The sequence below is a fragment of the Callospermophilus lateralis genome, chromosome 18, assembly GCF_048772815.1.
Source record: "Callospermophilus lateralis isolate mCalLat2 chromosome 18, mCalLat2.hap1, whole genome shotgun sequence".
NCBI lineage: Eukaryota > Metazoa > Chordata > Mammalia > Rodentia > Sciuridae > Callospermophilus > Callospermophilus lateralis.
The window spans coordinates 2,277,290-2,287,520 of record NC_135322.1 but is presented as its reverse complement, the minus strand read 5'-3'; the positions used below and the strand labels follow the sequence as shown (position 1 = coordinate 2,287,520).

The window sequence follows — 10,231 nt, the reverse complement described above, 5'->3', positions numbered from 1 at the left end:
CTTTGTAGCAGGCCGGGCTGTCAATAAAGTTCTGTCGCCTTGGCAACCGCAGGCCTCGCGGGGCGCGGGGAAGGGAGGCGAGAGCACGTTCCTTTTCTCCCGCCCGGATTTCTCCCTCTTGTGGCTGAAAAAGAAAGAGAATGGGGAGGTCGCGACTCTGGAGGGACCGGCGGGAGCCTTAGCCAATGGAGAGATGGCCCTTCCCAAGGTTAGCCAATGACATACAAGTTCTGAAGCCGGCACAATCCGCCCTCTTTCTTCTCGAACCAGAATAACCCGACCCCACCAGAGTTTCGCTCCGAGCGACCGCGCTTTCCTCCAATGAGGGCGTTGACTTGGGGCAGAAGCAGAGGAGGAGGCGGGAAATGTCTCCATGGGGAGCCGCTGACGGACAGCGGCGTGAGCCACTGGCTGCAGTTCACAGCGCTTGTTGGCAGGGCGGGCGTGGCGGGGTTTTGTCGGGGCACCGAGGGGGGCCGGGAGGGGAGGGAAAGAGTGAGACTCGGCCAATGGAAGTGGCGCGAGAGCCAGAGCAACGGCTGAGTGGCGGTGGTTTTGTCCAATAGGAGGCCGTGGCGGCTGTGGGGGCGGGCCCGCGGAGCAGAGGGGGTGCAGCGACCGGGTCTGACGAGAGCCGGAGGAGGCAGTGGGAGGTGGCGGCGGCAGCAGCGCGGGCGCCTGAGGAGGAGGAGGAGGAGGAGGAGGAGAAGCGGGTGAGGGGCGGCGCGGGGCCCGACCTCTGAGCCCCTTCTCGGCCCCCGCCCCGCGCCGCCTGGCTCCCAGTCGCCCCCCGCCCCTGCTGCCCCCGGCCCTTCCTCGCGCCCAGGCGCCCACGTCTCCCCGCCCCGGGCAGGCCTCGGGCTCGGCCGCGGCTCCTTCCCGTGGTTCCTCACTCAGGACTCTCCCTGCCCCTCTCGCCCGCACCGCTTCTGCGTGTACTCCAGGGCCGGCTCTGGCCCTGGGTCTCCCCGGCCTCCCGCACCCCGGGCCTTCCTCCTTCGTTCTCCCTGCACCCAGTGCCCTCCCCGACCCCTCTCAGCCCAGGCCTTTCCCTGCTCTTACTCCCCAGGTCCCTTCCGGGACCTCGGATCGCCCTCAGATCCTCCACTTGCCCTTCCTGGACCCCCAGGCCCTGCCCCTGGACCCTCAGGGCCTTCCCAGGCTTCTTCCTAGGACTCCCCAGGCATTCCCCAGGCCCTTCCCTCGCCTCCTGGGAACATCCAGACTTTCCAAACCCTGTTCTTCCCCAGGCTCCACCCTAGACTCCCAAGTCTTTGCCTGGCTTGTCCCGGGATCCCAGGGATCCCAGGCCTCCAAATCTCCCCTCGCTTTCCTGGGCTTCCCCCTGGACCCCCAGGCCTGCCCCAGCACTTCCCGGAAGCCCCCCCACCCCAGGCCCTTGCCGTAGCTCTTTTTCCTTCCCCCTACCCTTACTCCTGGCTTTATTTTTTCTTTACCCACATGCTGCTCCAGCCTCAGTGTTTTTCCTAGTGCGCTCCTGCAGTACCCCCTCTTCTTTTGCCCCCAGCCTTCCTGTCTTTTCCAGACCCCTCTCCCAGCTGATGTAGCTTCTGATGTCTCTGCCGCTCCCCCTCCTTGCCGGTCGGTCCCCATCTACCCCTCTCCCAAGACACAGATGGGCCTGAGGCACCATGGTATGGGTACACAGCAGACCCTCCTTCAGAGTTAGGGTTTGTTTGTTGTTTTTCTTAATCTCTTCGTTTTCTCTCATCCTTGCTCCTTTCCCCCCTTCTTTTGATCTGTTCCACTTCTCTGTACTAAATTCCTTTCCTCCTCCCCCGCTTTTGTTCTCTGAGCACCCCCATCCTTGGAGAGGGCGCAGGTGCTGAGACCCTGCCTGCTCTCCCTCCCCTCTTCCCCTCCTGGCTGCCTGGGGCTTCACCCAAAGCCTCCTAGCCTCTCCGGAGGGCTGCTAGGGAGTACATGGTGGAGACAGTGGCCCAGGGAGGGGGGAAGGTGGATCCTGGGCATATTGGGAACACTGGCTTCTTCCCAAGCTCCCCTGACTCCTGCCTCCTGCCGTGCTGAGCTTTTTAGAGTTATCCCAGACTCCAATTAATCAGCCTCCCTGAGCCCACAGGGACTTGTCTGCCTGCCACCCAGTGGGCTCTGCAAGGGTGTGCGTTTGCAGGGAAAGTTGTTGCGTGAGTTTGGGGGTTCATGCCTGCACTGCAGAGCTGGAGGGGTGGAGGTGCTAATCTGCAGGCTGATATCTGTCACTGGGTGTCCCCATTGTCAGAATACTTGTTGCATCTCACCCTCTGAGAGCCCTGTGAAGTCAGTGCTGCTGTTCTCACATTCCATTCTACAGATGAGCAGACTGCAGGGCCCCCCAGTGTCTCAGGCAGCTTCTGAGTGGCTCAGGGCACGCCCCCCGCCTGTAGCTCCTTGGTGCCCTCTGTGGTCTGCCAGAGGCAGCATGGTCCCTGCAGCACCATGGGCCCTGACAGAGTGACAGCCCGAGAACTGTGTGAGAACGACGACCTGGCCACCAGCCTAGTCCTGGATCCCTACCTCGGCTTCCGAACCCATAAAATGAACATAAGGTGAGGTGGCCTGGGGGCAGGGTATGCAGCCTGGGGGCAAGGGTAGGGTGGGCGAGACCTGCTTCTTGGTGGCCTCAGCCCATCCTCGAAGCTCCAGGTGGGTTGGGGGCACTGCCAGGAAGGCCCTGGGACTCAGGTTTGCCCTCTCCCACAGCCCTGTGCCCCCCCTGCGGCGACAGCACCACCTGCGGTCAGCGCTGGAAGCTTTCCTGAGGCAGCGGGACCTGGAGGCTGCATACCGGGCCCTGACGCTGGGAGGCTGGATGGCCCACTACTTCCAGAGCCGGGGCCCGCGGCAGGAGGCTGCCCTCAAGATCCACGTGAGGGAGCTCCTCCCAGCCCCCTGTGGCCCTAATGCCCACCCTTGGGACACCTGAGGAGACTCAGAGAATCCTAGGAGAACAACCCTCTAAGAGTCCTACCTCTTTGTCAGATGAGGAAATTGAGACCCCAAAAGGGGATACAAAGCCCTAGAACACACAGCCGGCCAGTCAGTGGTAGAGCAGGCCTAGCCTCAGAGAGCACAGGAGCCCCCACAGCTGCCCCTGCTCATCTCCTCACTCCGTACCCCACACCTCATAGGTCTTTCGCTACCTCCGCTCCTTCCTGCCCGAAAGCGGCTTCACCATCCTGCCCTGCACCCGCTACTCCATGGAGACCAACGGGGCCAAGATTGTGTCCACCCGTGCTTGGTAAAAGGGCCTGCAGGGAAGGGAGACCAGCTCCTCTGCTGGAGGTGCAGCCCAGATAGGTCGGGAGCTGGGAGGATTTGAGAGACTAGCACTGCCCCCTGGAGTCCGCAGGCTGGAGCCTCAGCTTCCTGGATCCCTCTAGAGCAAGAGGCCGCCCCCAGCAGAGGCGTGCTCAGAGCCCTGTGCCCTGGCCTCTTGGCAGGAAGAAGAATGAGAAGTTGGAGCTGCTGGTGGGCTGCATCGCAGAGCTGCGGGAGGCGGACGAGGGGCTGCTGAGGGCTGGGGAGAACGACTTCAGCATCATGTACTCTACCCGCAAGAGGAGTGCACAGCTGTGGCTGGGCCCCGCCGCCTTCATCAACCACGGTGAGGGCAGGGCTTGGGTGGGCACTGAGGGCCAGGTCGCTGCCCTCACTTGCTCACCACATCTCTTCTCTCCCCCTCATCCGATTGGCTGCAGACTGCAAGCCCAATTGCAAGGTAAGGCCTGCAGAGCCAGAGAGGAGCCAGTATGTGGGAAGTGAGGGGTCAGCCGCCTGGAGGAGTGATTGGGGGCAAGAGAGCCTGAAAGCATCCAACCTGACAAAGAGGTTTGGTCACAGTGCCCTGCACAGACAGAGTGGGAAAGCATGTGTTTCCCGGTGGGCTGTTCATGCAGTCATGCTAGCACCCAGCTTGCTGGCTCAAGCCCTCTGAAAGGGAGGCCGAGTGGGATAGGGAGTCACATCACACTTAGTGACAGTCAGGGCCCCTCACCCCAGCTTCTCCTGTAGATAGCTGTGAAAGAGACCCCCAGTGATAAGGAACTGGGGCTCCACAAGAAACTCTGGGTGGCCCAGCAGCAGGAAGAATGCTGCTGGCTTGGAACACAGAGCCAAGGGATCAGGAAAGGTGAGAGACCATGAAGCCTCGAGTGTTCACTGTGCAGCCATTGCTGGGCGGGGTTCTGGCTACATTGCCTGGCTTTGGGTTTCTTTTCTCAGACGCCCCTATTGTAGGGGTCATATGGTGAACATCAGATTCAGAGGATCTGGGGATGAATGACACACAGCCCTTGCTTAGTCGTCTCACCCTGCACCTAGACACAGGGTGGGATGGAAACACAGATGGGCACAGGAGGGAGTAGCCAGCTCGCTTAGTGATCCGGAGCCCACAGACTTCACAAGAAGTGACACCACACTGGGTGTTGAGGAAGAGCAGGATTTTCCTAGGCGTTAGAAGAAAACAGGGGCATGAGAAAGGCATTCCAGGCAGGATATGTCATGCCAGAAGGCCTGGCTGGAATGAGGCGTAGTGTGCCCTGGGATGCCATGGTCTAGGTCAGGGAGCCATGGACACTCCAATCAAGTGCGTAATAGGAGGTTCACTGTCTAGACAGTGATGGCAGCAGGTGTGCAGAAGCCTTAGTGAGAAAGGACAGGGTGGCCTTGCAGACTAGTGTGTCATGGAGCTTGAGCTGATGAGGGACTGGCTGCAGGAGCTATCCAGGGACCAGAAGAGGACAAAGATGCAGAAGGTGCTCATCAGTTGGCCTGGAGACCATCAGGCAAGGAGGCATTGAAGGCCACTTCAGGCAAGTGTCAGGCTTGAATAGACAGATGGATAGTGTTCTTGCCCTTCCTTTAGGGAGTGTAGAGGCAAGTGTGATTATGGAGAAGGTGAGGAGCCCAAGGGACAGCCCACTGGGCAGGTGATCACAGAGTCAGGGAGGAGGATATGGACACTGGGGCTGCAGAATGCACAGGAAGGGGGGCTGCCCAAGGCAGGCTGACAGTGAGCAGCTGTAGGGGTGCATTCAGGGGTGGGTCTTGGCACAGGCCAGAGCAGCCTGAGGAAGTATGCGGGAGGGAGCTGTTACCCCTACTGGTGCTGCATTGTGCTGGGAGGTCAGGGCAGCTCATCTCTTCCTGCAAGGAGGGGTGGACACCAGCCTGCAGACAGATCGCTTACAGGCTGCGAGCATAGGACAGGCCCTGGATGGGGTAGCCATCTCAGAATGGTGTTTCTTGGTGGGTCAGCCGTGACCTATTCCAGGAGAGGACTCTTGAACCTACCTGGCTAGGCTGAGGGAGGGGTCAGGCCCAGCCTATGCCTCAGGCGGGTGTGCTAAGTGGGCACGGCCTCAGTTTGTGCCTGCAGATGGGAACACAGCTTGTGTGAAGGTGCTGCGGGATATCGAGCCGGGGGATGAAGTGACATGCTTCTACGGTGAGGGCTTCTTCGGGGAGAAGAATGAGCACTGTGAATGCTACACCTGTGAGAGGTGGGCACAGGCTGGGGGCGGGTGGGATGGGGACAGGCCAGCTGGCCCCAGGAGGCATCCTGGGACCAATCCCTGAGCACATCCATCCCCAGCTGCCCCCTTGCCTCCCTATTTCTTGCTCCTCAGGAAAGGTGAAGGAGCCTTTCGACTGCAGCCCAGGGAGCTTCAGCAGCCACCACAGCTCCTGGACAAGTATGAGCTCCGGGAGACCAAGCGACGCCTGCAGCGAGGCATGGACAGCAACCGGCAGAACCTGCTGGGCCCACGGGCCTGCACTCACCTGTCCCCACTGCATTGGGACCCATTTTGTGGTGAGCACAGACCGATGGGACCCTCCTGCCCTCTCAGACCTGCTGTTGAACACCTCTTCTTGCATTTCTTTTCTGAAGAGCCTGGTGCAGAACAATCCATTTTCCATTGGAGGACCTACCCAGGCCCTCCTGACATGGCCTCCCTTTTCTCTCCCTCTCTGGTCCCTCTGTGTCCCTTCAGCTGCCTGTCAGCCCCTGCACCTGCCACCCTGCGGCCCCCGCTTGGACATCTCACCCCTCTGGCTCCAATGGCTGCCTAAGCCCCACCCTCGAGTGCGCCCCCGGAAACGCCGACGCCCCCGGCCCCGTCAGGCCCCCATGCCCCCCACTGTCCGTGCTGCCTACATCTCCCTCCACCGATGGGGAGGCTGTGGCCCCCACTGCCGCCTGCGGGCTGAGGCCCTGGTGACTCTGGGCCTTCCCCCTCGCACCCACTGGGCCCCCCAGCAGGACTGGCACTGGGCCCGGCGCTACGGGCTGCCTTATGTGGTGCGTGTGGACCTCAGCCGTCTGGCCCCTGCCCTACCAGCCTCCCCTGCCCCAGCTGATGCCCTAGGCCCCATCCCCATCCCTAAGCAGGCCCTTGCCTTTTCCCCCTTCTCCCCGCCCAAGCGCCTGAGGCTGGTGGTCAATCATGGCTCCATCGACCTGGATGTCAACAGTGGAGAGCCGTGACTGGTCAGGCAGAGGGGCCCAGGCAGGGTGGGGAAAGTCTTTCTCTTAGACACCCCACCAGACCCAGAAGGGACCTCTTGAGAAGGAGCTGACCCTTGACTCCAGCACAGTTCTGACCCTGGGACGGGGTTGGTTAGGATATCCCCAGGGATCTGATACCTGACCCTCTATGACTGCTGACCCCTGAGCCACCCTCACACCCAGCAATGAGCCCTGGCCATTTGCTGCCCTTGCCCCCACTCAGGACCACAGGAGCCACCCCCTCCCCTCAATCCTTCCACTCCAGGGAGAAAAGCCATAGTGCATGGGGACCACTCTATGGCATCTCCCCAGAAGCCCAGGCCTCATGAGGAGGTAGAACTGACTCGGGGGGTGGCCCTCCTAGAGACTGCCCCCATGATGGGGAGTGGATGTGCTCCCGACTCTGCAGCTGTGAGGTAGGGGCAGGTGGGGGGGCGGTGGTGCTGGGCACGTTCTCACCACCCCCACAGGTCTCAGGGAGGCCGGGTGCGACCTTATCTTTCTCATGGTGCTATCCCTGGTGCTACTGGGGTGTGCGAGCCTCTCCATTCCCCACACCAGAATGGGGTATGTTGGGGGATTGGAAGCACTTGAACTTTTTTATTTTATTAAAAACCTTGTTATAAGCAGTACCCTTGGAAATTTCTTGGTACCTCAGCTGCTGGGGAGGTGAGGAAGAGGCTCAGCCCTTGGGCTGTGAGCTGTCGTGAAAGGATAAAGCGCAATGGGTTCTGAGGTTGCAGAGTATGGAGGCAGAAGCCCCATCACCCTTCAGACTGCTCCCTGAAAATGCCTTCTGACCCAGGAGGAAACGATTCTCCTGTTTTCCGTATGAGGTAACTGAGGTCCAGGAAGCAGAGTGACTTACCCAGGGTACATGGGGACTTGACCACCCTTCTCTCAATTGTTAAGTCAGACATACCCACTCAGTTGGATGGGCCTGGCCAACCAAGGAGGTGGTCCTGGTATGCCTTTCTGTTTTCAAGCAGGTCTCATTTCCTGTATGTGTGGGAGAGGTCGGGGGGCAATTCTGGGGATTGAATCCAGGGTGCTCTACCACAGCTCCATCCCCAGACCTTTTTATTTTATGAGACAGGTTCTCACTAAGTTGCTGAGGCTAGCCTTGAGCTTGCCTTCCTTCTGCCTCAGCCTCCCAAGCCACTAAGATTACAGGCTTGAACTAATAAGTCCTGCTATGTCTTGTTTCTTTTTTTTTTTTTTCCTTTTTTTAAAAATCTTTTTTGTAATTGTAGATGGACAGCATGCCTTTATTTTATGTGTTTATTTTTACATGGTGCTGAGGATCGAACCCAGCGCCTCACATGTGCAAGGCAAGCACTTTGCTACTGAGCCACGCCCCAGCCCCTGCTGTCTTGTTTCTTCAAGTCCAACCCAAAATCTTGATTTTTGTTGTCCTCTGTTAACTCACAGCAACCCTAAAGCCTTGTTTGACAGGATAGAATAGTAATGGCTCAGCTGCTGACTGGCCAGCACTTCACAGACTCTAGGCTTCCCCTGAGCACCTCACAGATGTCCTCGTTAGACCACACTAACTTCTACAGTTCACGTGTGGGCTGTAGGCCCCTGTGTTTTTCCTCCATGTCAGCCAGCTGTGGACACAGTCACCCTGGGCGGGCAAGGCCCCAGGCATCTGTATTAGCAGCCCGTCCTCAGCCTGGTGGAGAAGGAACCTATAGGAAAGTGGAGGCAGCACTGGGCCACGTGGGCTGTGGATGGTCTGGGCAGGGTACCCTGGCAGTGGACTTGAGAAATGTTTTTTCATATAAAATTTACTTGCATAGATTGACTGGGCCTATCATTCCTTCTGCAAAGGGAAATCTTTCTTACAGTGCCATTCCTGCTAAACCCTGCTTGTTTCTCCCTCCTATTCCTAATGAGGAGGAGGGGACTCCAGGTCACTCAGCAGTTATGAGGGAAAGAGGAGAGATCTTTGCTGTAATGGGCACTAAAGAATTTATTTCCTACAGAAATTGAAGCAATTACTTTTTTTTTTTTTTTTTTTTTTTTTTTTGATACTGGGGATTTAACCCAGGGATGTTTAACCCCTGAGCCACATCCCTAGCCCTTTTTTGTATTTTCTTTTTTTTTAGAGACAGGGTCTCACTGAATTGCTAAATGCCTCACTAAGTTGCTGAGACTGGCTTTGAGCTCTCCATCTTCCTGCTTCAGTGTCCCGAACTCCTGGGATTACAAGAGTGCCCAAAAGTGATTGCTTTTTGAAATTCAGGCATTGTCACCATGGTTTCTAGACAGAATGCTTAAAAAAAAAAAAAAAAAAAAAAAAGAATGATAGCAGAACAGGGGTTCTTATCCCATGATTTGTGGACTGGAGACTGGAACTTCTACACACCTCTTGAAACCCTAGTCTAGTTTACGTTCTGAATACTTATTCATGTGAACTTTTTTTCCTGGGGATTCACAGCCTTCATCAAAGTCTCAGAAGTATATCCATCTGGGCCAGGTTGTGGCTCAGTGGTAGAGTGCCTGCCCAGCATTTGCGAGGCACTAGGTTTGATCCCCGGCACCACATAAACAAAGGTATTGTTGTCCATCTACAACTAAAAAAAAAAAAAATTTAAAGTATCCACAACCCAAGGGGAAAAAAGGTTAAAAATCAGTGGTTAGAGCACTAAAAACAAAGAGTTAGGGGGGCTGGGGGTGCAGCTAAGTAGACTACTGCTTAGCGTGTGTGAAGCGCTGAGCATGAGAAGATGGCACTCTCTATGTATCGAGATGGGCTGCCAGCACAGCCCTGAGAGGTGGGGTATGTCCAGGGTTATCTATAGACAGGAATACATGGAGAGGGTAGCCCTGCCCAATGTTCCCTGGCTGGGATTCCACATTGACCACAGGGTGCCACAGGGAAGCTCTGGGCACTAGCCCACTGGTGGGACCTGGAGGTTACTCCAGTGGAGCTGGAGCTAGATGTCATGAGCTTACATGGTGGCTCAGTCACCAGAGAGGAAGAAACTGCTTGGGAAGAGGGAATTGTCTGAGGGTTGATGGGTTAAGTCCCAGGCCTGAGGACTCCATCATATGTGTGGGGACAGCAGGAAACTGCGAAGGAACAGAGAGACTGGTAGTCAGACAGAAGCAGATAGGAGTTAAAACAGGAAACGCTGAAAGACAACATGGAACCCAGGTGTTGTCATGTGCCAGGCAACTGTACTATTCTCAGACTTGGCGGGCAGGAGCCCTGTCATGAGGACCCTCCATTCTAGACTCAGCTCCTACTGTGGGAGTGCTGTGTGACCCTTTGTGCTGAGCTCAAGTAGACCAGATGCCTCCAGGAGTTACAGGACTGTAGTGATGGGTCATCCCTCTGCCCATCTAGTCCCCCACTGTCCAGCACAATAGTACACACCAGAGTTGAGTTCTGTACTCTGCTGGTGACTCCAGTTGTTTCTGTAGACAGCCCACACGCTGAGGACAGCTGGGCTCATCCAGATTCTTTACATTCTCACCCTCTCCCACAGCCCTGGGAAGCATGGGTATCATCACCATATTGGGGCTGAAAGTTCACAGTACAAGGGTCTAGGGGGGTCTATCCTGGGTCATGTGACTGGCCAGTTGCAGTCCAGTTGCACCTATTGTCAGAGCCCATCCAGGCTCCTGGACCTTCGGGATAGGAAAGATGCAGATGCCAGAACCAACCTGCTGGGAGCCATGGAACAGCAAGCT

General features: G+C 57.2%; 1 protein-coding gene across 4 annotated transcripts; it reads left to right on the top strand.

The window, feature by feature from the left end:
- Positions 1-640: 640 nt before the first annotated feature.
- Positions 641-7,158, top strand: Kmt5c (lysine methyltransferase 5C). Of its 4 annotated transcripts, none has more exons than XM_076838784.1 (9): positions 641-713; positions 2,333-2,567; positions 2,722-2,887; positions 3,150-3,259; positions 3,462-3,625; positions 3,720-3,739; positions 5,386-5,522; positions 5,649-5,833; positions 6,015-7,158. In XM_076838784.1, exons 2-9 carry the CDS (start codon positions 2,458-2,460, stop codon positions 6,506-6,508), a joined length of 1,386 nt encoding a protein of 461 aa, XP_076694899.1. In that variant the 5' UTR covers positions 641-713; positions 2,333-2,457; the 3' UTR covers positions 6,509-7,158. The 4 variants fall into 4 exon arrangements, with proteins under 4 accessions (XP_076694899.1, XP_076694895.1, XP_076694898.1 ...); XM_076838780.1 differs by having other exon boundaries at positions 691-713; positions 1,529-2,567; XM_076838783.1 differs by lacking the exon at positions 641-713 and adding an exon at positions 720-1,655.
- Positions 7,159-10,231: the final 3,073 nt, after the last annotated feature.

Excerpts from the sequence above, each read along its gene's own strand:
- Kmt5c (XM_076838784.1), top strand. The coding sequence starts at position 2,458 with ATGGGCCCTGACAGAGTGACAGCCCGAGAACTGTGTGAGAACGACGAC. Across the intron at positions 3,260-3,461 it reads ATTGTGTCCACCCGTGCTTG|GAAGAAGAATGAGAAGTTGG; the intron begins GTAAAAGGGCCT and ends GCCTCTTGGCAG. Across the intron at positions 5,523-5,648 it reads GAATGCTACACCTGTGAGAG|GAAAGGTGAAGGAGCCTTTC; the intron begins GTGGGCACAGGC and ends CTTGCTCCTCAG.